At 39.3% G+C, this 20,616-nt stretch overlaps 1 protein-coding gene across 1 annotated transcript in view; it reads left to right on the top strand.

Moving 5' to 3' along the window:
- Window positions 1–20,616, top strand: part of LOC124556484 (dolichyl-diphosphooligosaccharide--protein glycosyltransferase subunit 1) — a 98,266-nt gene that overhangs the window by 38,048 nt on the left and 39,602 nt on the right. The window contains exons 4-5 of the mRNA XM_047130439.1: window positions 1,861–2,070; window positions 16,281–16,473. Coding sequence (XP_046986395.1) covers window positions 1,861–2,070; window positions 16,281–16,473 — 403 coding nt within the window. The remainder of the gene's footprint in view (window positions 1–1,860; window positions 2,071–16,280; window positions 16,474–20,616) is intronic.

The raw sequence follows: 20,616 nt of genomic DNA, 5'->3' as shown, positions 1-20,616 counted from the left end.
TCTTTACAGACGAATGGAAAAACTGGTAGAAGCTGACCTCGGGGAAGATCAGTTTGGATTCCATAGAAATATTGGAACACGTGAGGCAATACTGACGCTACGACTTATCTTAGAAGAAAGATTAAGGAAAGGCAAACCTATGTTTCTAGCATTTGTAGACTTAGAGAAAGCTTTTGACAATGTTGACTGGAATACTCTCTTTCAAATTCTAAAGGTTGCAGGGGTAAAATACAGGGAGCGAAAGGCTATTTACAATTTGTACAGAAACCAGATGACAGTTATAAGAGTTGAAGGGCATGAAAGGGAAGCAGTGGTTGGGAAGGGAGTAAGACAGGGTTTTAGCCTCTCCCCGATGTTATTCTATCTGTATATTGAGCAAGCAGTAAAGGAAACAAAAGAAAAATTTGGAGTAGGTATTAAAATCCATGGAGAAGAAATAAAAACTTTAGGAAGTCGTTTCTGAAAGTATTTGTATGGAGTGTAGCCATGTATGGAAGTGAAACATGGACGGTAAGAAGAGAATAGAAGCTTTCGAAATGTGCTGCTACAGAAGAATGCTGAAGATTAGGTGGGTAGATCACGTGACTAATGAGGAGGTATTGAATAGAATTGGGGAGAAGAGGAGTTTGTGGCACAACTTGACAAGAAGAAGGGGCCGGTTGGTAGGACATGTTCTGAGGCATCAAGGAATTAATAATTTAGTATTGGAGGGCAGCGCAGAGGGTAAAAATTGTAGTGGGAGGCCAAGAGATGAATACACTAAGCAGATTCAGAAGGATATAAGTTGCAGTAAGCACTGTGAGATGAAGAAGCTTGCACAGGATAGAGTGGCATGGAGAGCTGCATCAAACCAGTCTCAGGAATGAAGACCACAACAACATGATTGTTTTACAACTATTGTGACTGAGACCCATGGTAAGTCCTGTAGCTGACATTGGAGCCAAGTCCTGTTTCATGGTTCAGTAGTAAAATTTTTATGAGGTTAAAAAAAAAAAAAAAAAAAAAAAAAAAAAAAAAAAAAAAAACCGTGGGTAGCTGTAAATAAAAGATAAGTATTTATATAAAAAAAATATCGTATTAATAAAAGTTACGTACGCGTATGGTTATTTTTTGGCATAAATCAACAAAATAATTGAGACATTTGTTATTTCTGTGAACAAGCTTTTCAATTCTCTCTTCATAAAATGTTACAGCCAATGCATTGAAATGAGTTGTGACGTTATCTGGATGCTCCTCATTAGTTTGAAAGTGCTACCCTCCTAGCCGCATCTTCAGGTCAGAGAAAAGACTGAATTAACTCAGCACTAGGTTGGGAATGTATGGTGGGTAGTCGAAAATGTTCCGATGAATTTGCTCAAGAACCCATTGGGTTGCACTAGCACTGTGAGAATGAGTGTTGTCATGGATAAGAACAATTCGAGAAGCCCGCATGCCTCTTATTTTGTTTCGAATGGCTTTCTGCTCATTCTTTGCTGAATTTCTGCTGAATTAGTCCCTTCTGCTTCCAAGAAACAAACAACAGATCTCATCTCCAGTCTGAATTCATTGGTGGCAATATTTTTATGAAGGGGGTATTGGAAATCTTGTCCACAGGTTTAACAAATGTCTGAGTCATTGTGTGGTTATGTTGAAGAGTAACTATAAGTGTACATAACTTTTAGTAATAAAATATTTTTTATATACACTTGTCTTATATTTATGCCTTGCCAAAGGTTAAAACAAATGTCATAGAAAAAATAAGAAGAGTGTAGATAATACTAAATACAAATAATTGTGTGTACTGTGTCATAAGATGATGCAAATTTCATGTTTAAATTGTGTTTCCCAAATATTTGTGTATGTTGTATTTTTACTTTACAGGATAAAATGATAATTCACTTTGAGAACAATGCTCCCTTCTTGACAGTCACAAACTTGTTAAGAACGATTGAAGTTTCACATTGGGGTAACATAGCAGTTGAGGAGACAATAGACCTGCTTCATACTGGTGCTACTCTGAAGGGACCGTTCTCTCGTTATGAGTACCAGAGAGAGGCTCAGAGTGGGTTGTCGAGTGTAAAGTCGTTCAAGGTATGAAGTGTTCATGGTTTTCTATGATGTAAGAGTAAATGCTTAAAAGCCACTGTATGTCTCCAACTATCACAACTCCACAAAAAGGTAACATGAAATGTCATATATCTTTAACAGTTTGTCAAGTATTTCATTTATCTAGTTTTATTCTGTGACACTGAATTATGCCCTGATGTATATTATTCATTATTACTAGAATTTATAAGGGAGAATTATATTTATTTTACTGTATAGCTATATATGCTAGCTCTCTAAACCATGCCTGGCTTACATACATTGGTTTTCCATCTGCTGATGATAGTATACAAGCTTATAGAAAGATTTTTCATTAATGTACATTGTTGTATCCCATGTTTGTAAGGCATCAGAACAACTACCAGTTTCTCGTTATATTGTAATCTGGACAATGAGGTTTGGCACACTCATTTTAGCTGTGGATACGTGGATGTTGTCACATGGCTCTGTCAGTTTTTAGGGCAGATTGTATGGTTGGATGAAACATGAATTAATGCCTATCATTCCGTCAGAAAATACAGTGAATCCAATAATCTCTGTGAACAGGTAGTGTGTGTAGGAATTTAGCACAGAACTACACACCTGTTGCTGCCACAGGTATACTGCACGTGCAGGTAACACTGAACTGACATCGTCCCCCCCCCCCTTCCCCACAACCTTCTCCCCCCCCCCCCCCCTCCCTCATGCTCTGCACTGTCATTTTGGTATTTGTATTTAGGTATCCAGTATTATCATCATCATCTGTCTTTGCACATGGAAACTATTAAAAATGAATGTGAGTTGCAACATTTTTATTGTTCCACTATCACTCAGCATATGGGTAGGATGGTGACAGCACTTCATCTGATGTGTTGCCTAAAAAAATGCCAAGATGTATTTAATCATTCCACTTATTTTCCTATTGGATGTCATGATTTAGCTCTCTCTCTCTCTCTCTCTCTCTCTCTCCCTCTCCCTCTCCCTCTCCCTCCCTCCCTCCCCCCCTCCCTCCCTCCCCCTCCCTCCCTCTCCCCCTTCCCCCCCCTCTAGGTGGGTAACAATGCTAATGGCAATTTGCATTAGTTCTCCAAACTGTCATGATGTGTTGGAATCAGTTTTGCCTTTAGTTCTGTCGCATTTTCCTGTAGTGTTGGTCATTTTCATACTTGCTGATTACTTTAAACCTAAAGCTCCTATTTTATAATATTCATTACTCACACTGTTATAGACCTATGGGAGCAATTATTCATGTTTAAGAAGTACTGTTTATTCTTCAGACGGCACCTAACATTTTTCATGTACATGTGCTCTTTTGTACCCCCATCATGCTTTTGTGTCTCTGTCATAGTTACTACGGCTTTGAGACATCTGGTTAGGAATGACATTCGGTGGTAACATAAAAATGTTACGCTCTCGGATTTTTAGACAGAGCAAACAACATGCCAACAGCTGTGGATAAGATGGAAAAGATTCAGAAATATGCGTTGTCAAGAAGAAGTTAGATACACTAAATAGGAGATTCAACAAACAGTGGCACCTTTCATCACAGGGATGCCTCACAAATTCCAATGAGAGATACTACAAGAGAAATGTCATGCATCTTGGAAAATTTTGCTGTTGGAATTCCTGGAGCATACATTTTGGGAAGAGTTGGACAACAAATTATTTTATCTTGAAAAATGGCGACAAGAAAATTGGAGGTAATACATAGGTGTACCATCAAAAATTTGTGGCTGGAATAGGGAACACTAGAAAAAATAGTAGTACAACACAACATTGTAAGCCACCCCACGCAGAAGATGTGCGTTGTTGTGCTCTACATGTAAACACATTTTGTGAGATACACTTATGCTACAGTGTTCATCTTTGGCATGCTAAAGTAAAAGGAAACACAAAACCAGGTACATGCAAAATACTTGCACTTCCTGACATCGAAAACCTAGGTCCAAAGTTTGACATAAAACTTAAATGACTTTATCGTGTTATCTGTGTCAAAACTTGTGCGTATATTGTGATATATTGTGTAGTACTATATTGTCAGTTGTAAAATAAAATTGTGCTTTTAGAAACTTTTGACCACCGTATTCTTGTTCAAATCCAATAGTTCTCTAATTTCATTATAAATTTATTTGAAAAAAAGGTATGTTTTTGAGAATTTTCGGATGCTAGCAAACACATATTTTCATAAGTTACTAGTGTTGTATTTAGTTTGTTTCATAGTAAATCAGCATTAGTGATTTACAGTTATTGTAAATAACTAATATGTTGTGTCATATTAGTCATCTCCTTTAACAGGAGTGTGTATTGTCTTTACTTATCACACTGCTGCAGAATTTGTTAGTGACTACAATCTGAAAATTGTTTTGGAGAAGCAGTAGATTTTGGACCAAATTTTTCTGTTGTAGTAATAGATATTTTGTTTTGGCTGAAAATCGCTTCAGTTCCAAAAAGCAACTGCCAATATTTGCAGCATATCAACCCATAAATTAAAGGAGAATCAACAAGCTTAATTTAAAATTGTTTATTATTATTCTCAAAATATTTCACCAGGCACAATGCAGCCCCATTGTGTTTGCTGTTCTCGGGCAGAGGATGAGTTAGTTGCTCTTCATGAGCAGCTTGAAATTGCCTCGACTGCTGTCAAGCGATTGGAAGCTGCTACGAATGGATGTGTTTGGAAGGTTACCAAGAGTTATGTACCAGATATACAAAAGGTACCTCAGGTGCTATCCTCTCCTGTAGATACTGTCTCTTCTGCAGGAAATGTACCTCAGGTACTATCCTATCCTGTAGATACTGTCTCGTCTGCAGGAAATACAGGATCTACCACTACTTAGCCACTGAATTGTGAGTGGCATTGTCAGTGGTAGGTATAGGCATCCTGTACAGAGGAGACAAGAGACCAAGGAGAAGTCAAGGTGTTACATCTATCCCCCTAAACAAGTTTGAGGTGCTGTCTTCCACAGAAACCGACAGTGAGCCATTGTGACGCATGCTGTGTCCCTTGTCAAGGATGCGAGTGTATTAATCATCTGCAGTTCAGACATTCAGCTAGTAATGTAACACCTTAGGGAAATAGCAGCAAGGGGCAGGAAGGGACACCATGTGCACTCAGTCTGTATGCCTGGAGACCTCATTCAATATCTTGAAGAGGTTGTTGTAGCAGCCATTGAGGAAACAGGGTGAGACCAACTACAGATTGTGGCACATGTTGGGAGGAACAGTGCCTGTTGTTTAGGCTCCGGGGTCATACTTGGATCATTTCGACTGACAGAAGGTTGAGAATACCAGCCTTGATTGTAGAGTTTCAACAAAGCTCACAATCTGCAGCATTGTCCCCAGAACAGATTGAGGCCCACTGGCTCAGAGTTGAGTGTTTGTGTGAGAAGTTAGGCTGTGATGTCCTAGACATGACTTGAGCTTTAGGGCTAAAAGTGGTATGGTCCTCCTGAATGGGTCAGGTGTGAACTGCACGTCACAGGATACTATCTAAGTAGCTAACTTTGCGCTAAGATGGCTTTCTATCAAGTCCAGATAATGATAGCTGTAGGAGACACCCAAATGTATCAGTGTGAGATCCAAAGAATTGTCCTCACAGGCAAGAGTATTAAAATCATAAATTGAAGCTGCATGCAGATTGTTTGTACGAGACTCAGTATTAGCATTGGATGTAAAATTGTAATTGGATTCTTGTAACTACCACCAGCCTCTCCTCATGATGTACCCAAAACTTCAGAGAAACCTTCAGTTTGCTTGTACCTAAGTTCCCCAATTGTTCTGTAATCATTGTATGAGACTTCAATCATCCATTAGTCAATTGGGATAATTACAGTTGAGTTAGTGTTGGGCATTACAAAATATTTTGTCAAACATTACTAAATTCCTTCTGTGAAAACTGCCTAGAAAAGATAGCTTGGAACCTTACTCCTATTGGAAATATATTAGATCTAATGGCTCCAAATAGATATAATGTCTTTGACGATGTCCATTTTGAAACTGGCAATTGTAGCAATAATGATTACCATAATACAGAGGGCAACGAAATCAAGTAGAAAAATACGTTTGTTCAGTAAAATAAGTTAAGAAGTTATAGTAAGGTATCTCAGTGAGGAATTCGAAACTTTTAGCCCAGGACAGGAGCATGTAAAGGAACTATGGCTATATTTTAAAAGAATAGTAGATTATGCACTGGATAGATATGTGCCCAGTAGAACAGTTCATGATGGGAGGGCCCTCCATGGTATACAGTCACTATAAAGAAACTTCTAAAGGAACAGAGGCTACTGCATCATAGTTGTAAAAGAAAGTATGGGACATAGAGAGATGTTGAATGAAACACATTTGGCTGTCAAGAGAGCAATGCGTGAAGTCTCGAATGACTACCATAGCAGAATATTGTTGGAAGATCTCTCTCAAAACCTAAAGAAATTCTGGTCGTATGTAAAGGCTGTTAGTGGCAGCAAAGTTAGTGTCCAGTCACTCACGGATGAGACAGGAACTGAAATTGAGGGTAGAAAAGCAAAAGCAGAAATGCTTAACTCTGTTCTCAAATATTCCTGTACACAAAGGAAAACCCAGGATCATTGCCATGCCACTGAAAAGATGAATGAAGTAGGTATTAGTGTTGGTGGCATTGAGAAACAGCTGAAATAATTGAAACTGAACAAAGCGTCAGGGCTTGATGGAATCCCTATCAAGTTCTGTAATGTATCTGCTACTGAGTTAGCCCCTCTTTTAACTATAATCTAACATACGATCAGTTGAACAAAAAACTATGCCCACTAGTTGCAATCAAGTACAGGTTGTACATGTCTACAGGAAGGATAACAGAAGTGATCCACAAAACTAGCGCCCCAATATGCTTGGCATACATTTGTTGTAGAATCTTAGAGAACATATTCTGAGTTCAACTATAATGAGGTATCTTGATTAGAATAACCTCCATGCCAACAAGCATGGATACTGAAAACAACATTCTTGTGAAATTCAACTCTCACTTTTCTTGCATGATGTACTGAGAACCATGGAACAAGACAATAAGGTAGATGCAGTATTTCTTGATTTCCAAATAATGTTTGACTTGGTACCAAGCAAAATTTATAACTGGATTAATGGTTTTTTGATAGGGAGGACACAACTGGATGGAGAGTCATTGACTGATGATGTAGGAGTAACATTGGGAATGCCCCAGGGAAGTGTGTTAGGACCCTGGCTGTTCATGTTGCATATTAATGACCTTGCAGACAATATAAATACTAACCTCAGGTTTTTTTATGTTGTTAATTTTATCTATAATGAATTACAATTTAAAAGAAGCTGCAAAGATATTCAGTCAGGCTTGTACGAAATGCATATTATCATAATGATAGCCCGTATAGTTACTTTTTTTGTTTATTTTTTTATATTGGTTTCGAGCATAGCTCATTTTTGAGCAATGTGCTGCTCTATTGTAAATGCTATTCTTATATTTGAGACACGGGACGCTGATTCTACTGCCATCAACAGCCTTTACATACAACTAGAATTTCTTTGAGTTTGTGAGAATATTTAAACAATATTATGTTACTATGGTGGACTGTCGTGACGCTGGTATAGATTTCATACAGTTTATTGAGGCTGCAGAACAACACACAAGAGAAATATTCAAAAAACTGACAGCTTGCTTTAAATATCCAGAAATATAAGTTTCTACACTTTACAAAATGAAGAAAAAGAACTTAGTATCCTGCAACTGCAGTACCAATAAATCACAGTTGGAATCAGCAAATCATACAGATTCTTTTGTGTACCACTTTCTACATCTACATAGATACTCCGCAAGCCACCATACAACGCATGGCAGAGGTTACACTGTACAGCACTAGTCATTTCATTTCTTGTTCTACTCACAAATAGAGTGAGGGAAAAATTACTATCTATATGCCTCCGTATCAGCCCTAATTTCTTGTGTGTTACCTTTGTGTTATCCTCTTGATCCTTACTCGTAATGTACTTTGGCGACAGTGGAATTATGTGGCTGTCCGCTTCAAATGGCAGCTCTCTAAATTTTCTCAGTAGTGTTTCTCGAAAAGAACATTGCCTTCCCTCCAGGGATTCCCATTTGAGTTCCCGAAGCATCTACATAACACTTACGTGTTGTTCAAACATAGTGGTAACAAATCTAGCAGCCTACCTCTGAACTGCTTCAATGTCTTCCTTAAATCTGACTTAGTATGGATCCCAAACACTTGAGCAGTACTCAAGAATAGGTAGCACCAGCATCCCATATGCGGTCTACTTTACAGTTAGGCCACTCTTTCCTAAAATTCTCCCAATAAATCGAAGTCAACCATTTGCCTTCCTTACCACAGTTCTCACATGCTCATTCCATTTCCTATTGCTTTGCAACATTATGTCCAGCTATTTAAATGACTTGACTGTGTCAAGCAGGACACTAGTAATATTGTATCTGAACATCACAGGTTTGTTCTTCATACTCATCAGTACTAACTTACATTTTACCACATTTAGAGCTAGCTGCCATGCATCATACCAATTAGAAGTTTTGCCCAAGTCATCTTGTATTTTCCTACAGTCACTCAACTTCGACACTTTACCGTACACGACAGCATCATCAGTAAACAACCACAGATTGCTGCCCATCCTGTCTGCCAAATCATTTATCTATATAGAGAACAACAGAGGTCCTATCACTCTTCCACGGGGCACTTCTGACAATACTCTTGCCTCTGATGAACATTCGCCGTCGATTACTGGGTTCTTAAAAAGTCTCTGATCCACTCACATATCTGTGAACTTATTCCATATGCTTGTACCCTTGTTAACAGCCTACAATGGGGCACTGTGTCAAATGCTTTCCAGAAATCTAGAAATATGGAATGTGCCTGTTGCCTTTCAGCCATAGTTCACAGTACATCATGTGAGAAAAGGGTAAGCTGTGTTTCGCACGAGCACTACTTTCTAAAAGCATGCTGACTTGTGAACATGAGCTTCTCAATCTCAAGAAAGTTTGATATATTCGAGCTGTGAATATGTTCAAGGATCCTGCAGCAAAACAAAGTTAGGGGTATTGGTCTGTAATTTTGTGGGGCTGTTCTTTTACCCTTCTTACATACTGGAGTAACCTGCACTGTTTTCTTCCAGTCACTTGGAACTTTGCGCTGGGTGAGAGATTCACGATAAATGTAAGCCAGGTAAGGGTCAGTGCTGTAGAGTACTCTTTGTAAAATCGAATTGGGATTTCGTTTGCTTTAAAATCTTTCAGTTGTTTCTCTATGCCAGGGATGCTTATTACCATGTTATCCACATGGGATTCTGTCTGACACCCAAATGACGGTATGTTTACACGATTCTACTGTGTGAACAATTTGTTGAACATGAAATTTAAAATGTCGGCTTTTGTTTTGCAATCTTCAACTGCCACCCCAGACTGCTCAACAAGGGATTGAATGGAAGCTTAGCAATTTTACTTAGGACCAGAATTTTCGTAGGTTCTCTGTCAGATCTTTTGCTAAGGTGTGACAATGGTAGTTGTTGTTTGCTTCACACATAGATCTTTTGACAGATGAACGAATCTCTACTAATCTTAGCTTGTCATCATTTGTGTGTTCTCTTTTGAAATGAGAGTGCAACATCCTTTGCTTCCTCAGCATCTTTCGAATTTCATTGTCAAACCATGATTGATCTTTTCCATCCTTTATCCACTTACTAGGCACATAACTCTCCAGACCATAATTTACAATCCACTTAAACTTTGCCCATAATTCCTGTACATCCATCTTACTGTAAGTAAGTAATGTCAGTTCGCTGTCTAAGTGAGATGCTAACAACTGCTTTATCTGTTTTATCTGCTCTGTCTAGCAGAAACACTCTCCTGGCCTTCCTGACTGATGTATTAACTTTTGTAATCATAGTTGTTATATAGACATTGTGATTGCCAACCCCATTTCTATATTGATGTCGATAAGGTCCGGCCTATTTGAACCACAAGGTCTAAGATATTTCCATTGCGTCTGGGCTGCCGAGCTATCTGCTCAAGACAGATTTCAGAAAACATGTTCCAAGTATTTTGCATGACTGTCTGTCTGTAACCCCACAGTGAATCCATAGACATCCCAGTCTATACTCGATAGGTTAAAGTTGCCTCCAACTAGTATTGCGTGATCTGAGTATTTACGTGCTACTGACCATAAACTTTCTTTGAATTACTCTAGAACTGTCACAGCGGAATTGGGTGGCCCTTAAAAACATCCAACAATTAACGTGATTTCACCTACAACTGTTATACGTGACCAGATAACTTCAGTGTCGTACTCAACTTCGACTTCAATAGAGCCAGCGTCTTTGTCAGTTGCAATAAACACTCCACATCCTTTGGCGTCTAATCTGTCTTTCTGATATACGTTCCATGACTCGCCATATTTCTCGGAGCTTCCCAACTCAGGTTCCAGGCAACTCTCGGTCCCAAGAATGAGTGCGGGAACTTTACTGGAGAGCATAAAATTTATTATGAATACTTCGATAGTTCACTGATAAAATTTCGACAGTCGAATAAAATTTCGACAGTCGAAGTGTCTTAAGTATTCTGAATGCTGTCTGTCTTCCCTTGTTGCATATTGGCAGGTGAGTGTTCATTAGAGCACCTCAAACTACTGTCTAATGGTAAAAGCCGTTAGATGCACTCCACAAGTACTCTGCTACCCGAGTAGCTGCTTCCTTTGTGTAATGCACCCCTAAAGGGGAATCCTACAAATCCCCACATAATAACGTAGGTTTAGGCATCTGCAGCCAAGACTGCCACAGAGTTGATGACGACCCTCCACTTGGCTCCAAACCAAAGGACCCCAATCAATTCGGGGAACTTTGTAGGGATGTGAAATGGAACTATGATACAGTCTGTCATAGGTAAAGCTGGTGGCAGACTTTTATTGGTGGAATACTAGGAAACTGCAGTCAGTCTACAAAGAAGATTGCTTACAAATCATTTGTGCGACTCATCCTAGAATATTGCTCAAGTGTGTGGAACTCGTACCAAATAGGACTAATGGGGATATTGAACATTTACAGAGAAGGGCAGCATGAATGGTCACGGGTTTGTTTGACCCCTAGGAGAGTGTCATGGAGATGCTAAAAGAACTGAACTGGCAGACTCTTGAAAGGATAGAACTTAATCATCCTAAGAAAAACTACTTTCAAAGTTTCAAGAATCAGCATTAACTCTTAACAGTGCTGATCTTTTTATGTAACTGCCATTACCCGTGAACTGTTCTAAATATTTGGTTTCTTGGAAGCTATAACTAGTGTGGAATTTCAAAACATTTCTAGGTTTATTGAACTACATATTTTGTCATTGCTGTTGTCATTGCTGTTGTTAAATCTGAATCCACAGATGAAACTTTGATTTAACCCTCTAACAGTAAGGTGAAGTTTCCTGACATAAACGGTAAGGTGGGGTTGGATCAGACTCCACCCTCCAAATATGGATTTTTCGGGGTAAAATAAAAAATGAATAATGGGAAAAAGTTTTATTGCCAGTTAAACACATATAATATTTGTTATAACAACAAGTTTTTTTTATTTTTCTAGTCAATAAGTAAGAATATAAAGTACTTGGAAAAAAATAGGAACTTGATTACAAAAAAATACCTTAATAGAAATATTCTCTATAAAATTATTGAAAACATAGTAAAAATCAATAGATTCAGTCATCAACTAGGAACTTGAGTGCTTTAGAAATTCTAAAGATAGGAACTAAATGAGAAACCTCTCTTACTAATTGTAGAAAATAATTATAGTGTCAGCAGTTTCGAAATATAGAGTTCTCAATAATAAATGTCTTTGTACACATATTGTAATAGGAACAAATAATAAATGTATAATGTTATCCTGGAAACGATCACATACAGCCCTGAAAATACGTATTTGACACAATTTATCACATCTCAGTTTCTTTACAGCCAGGGCATATAATAACTTTATGCTTCCCACATATAGAATGATTACACTTCCTACAAAAAGCATTCTCCTTCCTATCTTTTGATCTGTCACAATAATCACATCCTCTTTTTCTTTAGTGGCTGTGCTTGGGTAGGCTTGTCTAATTCGATTGGTTCTTTTTCTAAAAGTTTTCCAGTGGACAAACGGAGCTCACAGGGAAGATGTGTGTTATTCAACCTCTTTTCCATAAGAGGTTTTGTCAAAGAGAGCGCAAGATTTTTGAGAAATGATATTCTCGCTCATTTGGAAAGCTGTCCATTTTGCTATTGCTTTTTTAAACGATAAAAATATTTATAGCAGCGATGTCTAAAATAGCATAAAAGTACCTCATGGGCCATCTTCTCAACTTTCTTTTTCTGGTCCTGCTGTGGCAAAACATATGTAATACGTCGACCCCTCCTTTAGTTAGATTGTAGAACTCCACAATTTCAGGCTTATTTGATTTTTCATTTATCTCTCCAGAGAAGTGCATAGACGATATCAGTAAAACTTTTTTATTTTTCTTTGGGGTAAATGACACCAAAGTTTTGTCGTCCTGATACATAAATGTTGGAGAGCCTACTGGAGCAGAAAGCGGAGCCTACTGGAACAGAAAGCAGCATTGATGGTGGTATTTGCAGTTTGTTCCTCCTCAATGTACCTACAAATGTGAGTTTCTTTTGGTGGAGGGCATCAGTCACCTCCAGTGAGGAGAACCAATTGTCCGCTGTAATGTTTGTATTAGAACCCCCTGATAGATTCCGTCAGGTGCAAAACATACTGGGCAGGTAAAGGCAAATCTCCAGGTCTCCTTTTTATTCTGTTGTCCTTGCCGGTGTATGGAATGCCACGCAAAAAATATAAGGTCCTCGCGTTGCATAGTGACATTATTTTCAACCCATATTTGTCGGGTTTCGATGGGATATATGTTTTGAGTGGACAGGCATCCCGAAAACTCAGTAGAGTCTCATCTACTGTGACATATTCAGATGGACTATAATTTTTTTCACTGTTAGATTCAAACATGTTCCACACTTCTCTGAAAGCCGCAAATTTGTCATTGATTTTTCTGGCCTCTCTGGTGGCTTTATCATTGAAGCGGAGGTTTTCTTGCACATAGTGCAATGGAATACCGGAGGTCCATAGGTTGCTGAGAACATGTCGTCTACACTAAGCATAGAATTTTTTAGGACACAACGCATCAGCCCTTTTATTCCAATGCTCTCTGTTTGTGAATGAAACCACTGGACCGTATTGTACTTTTGTCTAAATTTTTCGATTTCAAGATTTGTGTACAAAACAATTTTTTCTATAATTTTCTAATCTATAAATAACAAAAATATTTCCAATTCACTAGTGACCCCCCTTGCTTCCCCACATGGACCAGGGAGATGAGTGATAATATTTGACGCTGGTGTCCTAGAAAATTTTGAATGGATGGGTTTGTTGGGCCATATTGTCTCGAAGTCTTTACCTAGCTCAAAATTTCTCTCATCATCTACATCTGACTGAGAATTATCAAACTTGACTGCTCCTGCTGCACAATGAAATACATCATCCTCGTCATCAGTATTAGATAATACATCGTCCTCGGTTTCTGAACAGTTTTCTGCATCGATATTGTCGCCGTCCTCTGACTCAGCCTCCTGTCGGAGAAACTCGTTGTGTATCTCCTCAGGAGTTCTAAGGAGTTGATGCGCCATTTTAGTAAGATACTAGAAGAGAAAACAAAACATAGATGTAATATAAACATCAATATGGGGTTGAATCCTCCCCACATAAGAAACTAATAAGTGTGACGTAAACAGTAAGGTGGGGTTGGATCCAACCCGAGCGCGGGTAATGTAGGTTTCGGATAGAGAGGGTAGCTGCAGGTCACTCACCAGACTGACGTGGCCTCCTTAGCGTTCTTGGGACGACTGGCTGGTAGGGTAGCTGGAACCACAGTGCTCTCAGAAAAGGGAATGGGGACTTATAACCAAAACAGACTTGCTGGGGTCGAATCCAACCCCAACCTTACCGTTAGAGGGTTAATAGTAATTATTATAGAAAGAAATTGAAAGAGAGTTCTGGTATTCAGGTACATTCCCTGGTAAACAAACATGTGATCTTTCTGTTTAAATTTCTTTTAGAGCCAATTCAAATCTAAAGAAACACACAGAACACAAGAACAAAGCAAAATTTAGCATTCATAGTGGAGCACAGTGTGATATAAATTGAGACATGGACAGATACACAGTTCAACATTACAGTCACTGGAATCATATGCTTGGATTGATTTCCTGGTGTAACGGTAGGAAAATCCTTCATAACAATAAACTGTGAAAATAATGATAGGTGTGTAATCTGGATCATCATTAAATTTTTTTTCTCATCTTTTGCAAACTCGTGAAGGACTCTGTAAATCATTCGCTCCAGACATTTCTCTTCTTCACTGCACATTTTGAACACAAAATCAATACGAAAGCACACAAAACACATGAAACAGAGAGAACTTAAATGTCAGCTAATACCTGCGAAACAAGAGACAATAACAAAGGTTTCAAAAACTATGAAGTCTGCAGACCTGACATACGGTTGACAGCGCAAAATCATAACAACTGGTGTGACGTAATATTAAGTTTGCCACACATCCCCATTTCCCACAAGTGATCTAATATTGTGTCAGCCACTCACTGAGATGATGGAACTAAGAATATACTAAAATTGCATAGATATCGCTCCTGTAAGTATCATGAGAACTAGATCAGGTTAATTATAGCACTCACAGAGGTATTTATGCTGTCATTCTTCCTTTACTCCATAGATCAAAAAGCTAATAACCGGTACAGTGGGATGTACTCTCTGCCATGCACTTCAGTGGTTTGCAGAGTGGAGATGTAGATGTAGATGTATCCATCACCTCACATTGTAAGGTACCTTGCAGAGTACAGATGTGGATTTAGAGGAGGATGAAAGTAGGATAGCTGAATTCAAAGGGAGATTACAGTGTTCTGCTTGATGTCTGTAAACTGACAGAACATCTGTATTTCTGAATCTATTGCACCTGTAAGCATCATCATGTATGTAGAAAAATCCTCAATGTGACAATAACAACATAAATCACCACCAAAAATTACTATGAAAGTGATAGTATTAAAGCCTATTGACTGCACTATGCGAGACACGGTGACAGTGTCCTTGGTAATGTATACTTATGGCACATTCAACATTTCAGGACTTTATTTGCAGTATGTAAATTCATACATGATAAACATTTACTGGCCAGACATATAAATGCATTAACAACTGTTATGTATTATTTATTATTAATTTGTTGTTGGAGTACATTTTGAAGCATTAGGCAGGACCTTCAAACCTATCTTAAAAATAGTCCACCTGATAATACCTAAGCATACCAACGCATGAAGCATTAATGTAGCCTTTGCAGATGTGGTGGCAACTAACTGAATGAGATAATACTGAAAGGAATGATAGTATCTGGAACTATTTTGATATGCATTTTTTTACTAGTGATTTACATCTGGGCAGAAGGATTGTAGAGATTATATTGTGAAACTAGGATTATTTCAAATATCTCCAGGAGTGAAATGTTATACTGGTTGTCAGTGTTGTCTGTATTACTTACAGATATGGGCATTTTTAACAGTACTTCTGCATTTCTCTGTGGTGTTATACATATTGCTTGTTTTAAAAATTATGCAGGTTAGAGATGGTAGTTCCTTTTTGGAAATAAAATGACATCTGAGTGAGGAAAAAGAATGCAATGATTTGGGGGATATAAATTTGCACTGCTCACATTTCCACTCACTATTTAAATCATGACTGAATCTGTAGTTTCAAAATGTTTCAGCAATTCCTTCACCAGGGTAAATAGAATGATGCAAACTGTTATTTCTTTAGTTCTATTCAGATTAGCTATCATGTCTGAGGTACTAATACTAGAATCTTACCATTAGCAATACATCTTAAGAAATTTCTTAAAGAAATAGAATTTCACATGTGCTTTTAAATTTGTATGTTTCAACACTACTCCCAAGTAATTGTTGCCATGTGTTATAACTAGATACTGCATTTCTGTCACAAACAGAAGTATGTATGAAACAACAGTTCAGTAAAATGGTTGTAAATGTAAAATTTCTCAGATATGGTGAGACACACAATAATTTTAATTTTCTTTAAAAGTAAGCTGCTTTGGGTGAATGCCAATTCTTCCTCAAAGTAAAAAATTATCATTTCAGACTATTCTTCCTGCTGCTGCAACAGATGCATACTATCGGGATGAAATTGGAAACATTTCAACATCCCACATGAAAGTATTGAGTGACTCAGTGGAACTTGATCTCAGGCCAAGGTTTCCACTATTTGGAGGATGGAAGACACATTACACGATTGGCTATAATGTGCCAAGCTATGAGTATTTATACAACTCAGGTACCTAAATATTACTCTGAATAACATCCTGTTAAAATGCCACATTATACATCTTTTACTGATTGTAGGGGCTGCTTGACATTAGCAGTCACTCTAGAAATGAATTCCATTGCAGTGGTTTTGCAGTGATACGGCAATAATGCCTATAGTCTTATATAAGGGAATTTTGTGTTGCTAATGCCGGCCTGATTATTTTTATGTAGGTGTACCATATGATAGTTCCTTATCCAAGGCCACTGTCTCACCATTCCATTTTCTTCCTACCTTAGTGAGCTCTGCTAATAATAATCTTACTATTGTCAGTACTTTAAAGAAAATCCATGTCACTCACACTGAATGTGAATTCCTTAATAGCTTTATACATCATCTGCATTCTATTCGGCTTATGATACTCATAAACAACTAAAGAACCATTTTTTTTAATTTAGCATCTGGATTGTTTAATTCTAATGTTGAGTTCATTTTCCTTTTTAAATTTTAGGTTTAAATTTTAATGTACATTTCTGTTGAAATGCATCACATGAAGCTAATACAATGTTTTGTGCTGCGTTTCAATAAATTTTGCTTATCAAGCAACAAGCAATGTTTGTGGGTTCATGTTTGCTGCCTCCCCTCTCCCCCTCTCCCCCTCTCCCCCTCTCCCCCTCTCCCCCTCTCCCCCTCTCCCCCTCTCCCCCTCTCCCCCTCTCCCCCTCTCCCCCTCTCCCCCCTCTCCCCCTCTCCCCCTCTCCCCCTCTCCCCCTCTCGCCCTCTCGCCCTCTCGCCCTCTCGCCCTCTCGCCCTCTCGCCCTCTCGCCCTCCTCGCCCTCTCGCCCTCTCGCCCTCTCCCCCACTCCTTTTGGGAACTCTTTCACTGTAAACTTGCAGTTCAGCAAGCCAACACTAACCAGTGGCTGAAGGAGACATGGACTGTGGGTCTCAGGGCTGCTCTCTCCCTTCTTCTGTTTCAACACTCACAGCAGATAAGCCCTCATTAAAACTTCAACTGCCAAAATTTTCGAAAGAGAAAAAGAAGATACCTCTGGAGAAGGCTACTCAGGTGATCCCAGAGGCACCATATTCCCCAACACCATCAGACTCTAAACTGATGTTGTTACACCACAACCAGTGAAAGACAGTGATCCTGGGGTGTGGCCTGTCCTGCTGGCCCCTGCACACCTAACCAGGATACCCTCAGAGTGATGATCTAAGCTCTTGGCTCGTCCTACTATATCGCTCCTGGCCCTGATTTGATTCATAATCCTACGATCCAACACGTGAATGTTATTCAAAAACTCCATCTACTCAACTGTATTTGGCTAGAATGTGTTTTTGCTTCACAGTTACGAGAAAGTATTATCATTCTAATCCGTAAACCAGCCTAAAACCTATCTGTCAACAGCTGCAGACCAGTTACCTTATCAGCGTGCTCTACAAACTGCCTGAAAGGCTTAGCCCACTGATTATGCAGGGTTCTTGAATTGAGGAGCATTTTGTCCCCCTATCAGCTCTACTGGGAGGATGATCCACAACTGACCACCTAGTTCGGTTGGAAATAGCAGTGTGGCAGGCTTTTTCTAAACATCTTGTTGCAGTCTTTTATGACCTGCATAAGGCAGACATTACCTCTTGATTCCATCACAATTTGCTTATCCTCCATAACTGTGGCTATCAGGGTGCTCTACAGATTTTTATTCATCCATTTTTATCCCATTGGTTGTTTGAGGTTAGAGTTGATACATCATTCAACTCCTCACTGGCCGAATGGAATGGTGTCCTTCAGGGCTCCATGCTGATTGCTACTCACTTCCTCGTACCATCAGTGGGCTAGTGACCTCTGTCACACCACTGGTTGCTCCTGCTCTGTAGGTCAACGACTTTTGCTTGTGATGTAGCTCCCAATCTGTCACCTTAGCTGAACACTGGCTCCAAGGCACCATCTGAAGGTCTTCCATTAGACCCTTTCCCATAGCTTACAGTTCACTCCTGCGAAAACGCGATTCATGTTTCTATCATCGTACTGCAGTCCATTCTGATCCAGAACTCTACTTGGGTACAATATGCTGTTTTGGATGTTGTTATAGAGTCCCAATTTTTGGGACTCCTCTTGGATAAAAAGCAAACATGACCGTGTCACATTCTTCAACTAAAGACTAGCTGCATGCAAAAGGTTAATACTCTCTGCTTTCTCGGCCACACTTTGTTGGAAGCAGATGACCCACCTTACCCTCTATGTTTACCAGTCTCTGGTCTTGTCCGGATTGGACTATAGGGGACATGTATACAGTTCAGTGGTACCTTCAGCTTTGAAACTGTTGCACGCAGTCCATCATAGTGGAGTAACTCTGGCCACTGGAAATTTCTGGACTACTTTCATACATGGTCTCTCTTGCTGAAGCAAGGAACTTCTGTCTTCAGTTCCAACAGTACAAACTTTTGTTCCCATACACAATCATTCTACTCATCAAATTCTTTTTTAATACTAGGGACTTTGATACTCTCATACCCTCCCTCAGGTGGGATGTTGGAATGAACCCTGAGGCCCTCTGCGAGACCTCTGCTTAATCTGCTTAGAATGTGCTTTCCGTGTTTTTCTCCATATCACTCTTTGGTTAGTACTCGGAACATAAATTAGGACCAATCTATTTCAAGAACGTAAAATTTCAGTTGGCCCAATGACCTTCCACCTTCTGTTCCTCTCGGTTCTTCTTTAGTATGATGGTGCTGGTGTTATTTACACTGATGGTTCAAAAATTGTGGATAGGACAGAATACCCGTGTACATCTCCCAGCAGTCAGAAACAACATTTATTTATGGGAATGTGTAGTGTTTTTATGATAGAACTGATAACTGTTAGTAGAGCCCTGTGTTTTATTAAACAGGCCTCCTTCAACTGCAATTTAAGTTGTTGTGACTCAATAAATATTTCTGGGATATTGATCGAGGTTACTCTTCACCCTGTGATATCTGCTACTTATGACCTTCTCTCTGATCTTTGTTGTACTGCCTTGTCTGTTGTCTTCCCCTTTGTCCCAGGTTTTGTAAATATCTCAGGGAATGAACTGGCCGATCATTTGACTAGGCGAGGGATTACTCTCACATCATTTGCTTTTATGGGCCCAGGTGCAAGTTAGCAGGTGCAAATAAGACCTCTCCTTCCATGGAGATAGAATAACAGGTGGGCTACTGCCCCATCTAATAAACTCCACACTAACAAGGACACTACTGCCGCATTACATCTCTTTCTATCCCTACCAGAAGAAAACCACTATCCTATGTTGCCTCAATATCAGTCATACCAGGTTAACCCGTAGTTTTTTATGTAATGAGCCACCTCCATGTTATGGAACCCTACATCCTGGTGGAATGCCCCCCCCCCCCCCCCCCAACGCGCACACGTGCATGTCCACACACACACACACACACACACACACACACACCTCTTGGCTCTCCATGCTAATCATGATCTTCCGGATTCTTTGCCTCTAATGGTGGCAGACAATTAATGGCAGTTTGAACTGGTTCTCTCTTTTTCTCAATGACAACTGTTTTTCTTCTCAAATATAATAGAGACAACATCCACTGCATACAGGACCTGGTGGATCCTTAGCCCTAACTCTTTTGCCAGCTTGCTTGGTCATCCCACTTTTACTGTTTTAATTGCCTTTTGATGTGGTTAGCCCTTTTTCTGCTGCACCCTGTTTTCTGTTTTAAGGTTAGCATGCCAATGAATAACGGTTGCTGTTCCCTCTTTAACATTTTAGCTATAATGGATTGGGAGTGAGGCAGTTGTGGTAGGGATTGTCCCCATTTCAATGCAGATCCCCAGGGACACTCGCGTGGCCCTATCCGCCCAGTGACCTGATTATTTCTCTCACCATATTATTTTATTGTTGGTCCAACTTACACACTCATTATCTTTTTAAGCCTTCTCACCTATACTATTACGAATCTCCTGGCTAGAAGACCTGTTGCTCACGCCACAGATGAGCCTTAAAAGGCCCCTCGCTTACTCTGACATATGTGCCAGCCTGGGTGATACACTTTTACTTATCTTTAAATTACTTCTCAGCTTTCAAGATCTCAATTTTATTACTCTTACATACCTTCATAATTTGACAAAGTTTCTGGCAGTCATCATTAACCCCAGACAAACTACCTCAT

The sequence above is a fragment of the Schistocerca americana genome, chromosome X, assembly GCF_021461395.2.
Source record: "Schistocerca americana isolate TAMUIC-IGC-003095 chromosome X, iqSchAmer2.1, whole genome shotgun sequence".
Taxonomy (NCBI): domain Eukaryota; kingdom Metazoa; phylum Arthropoda; class Insecta; order Orthoptera; family Acrididae; genus Schistocerca; species Schistocerca americana.
Note: the sequence above shows the minus strand (reverse complement) of the source record. Positions and strands in the feature narration are given on the sequence as shown.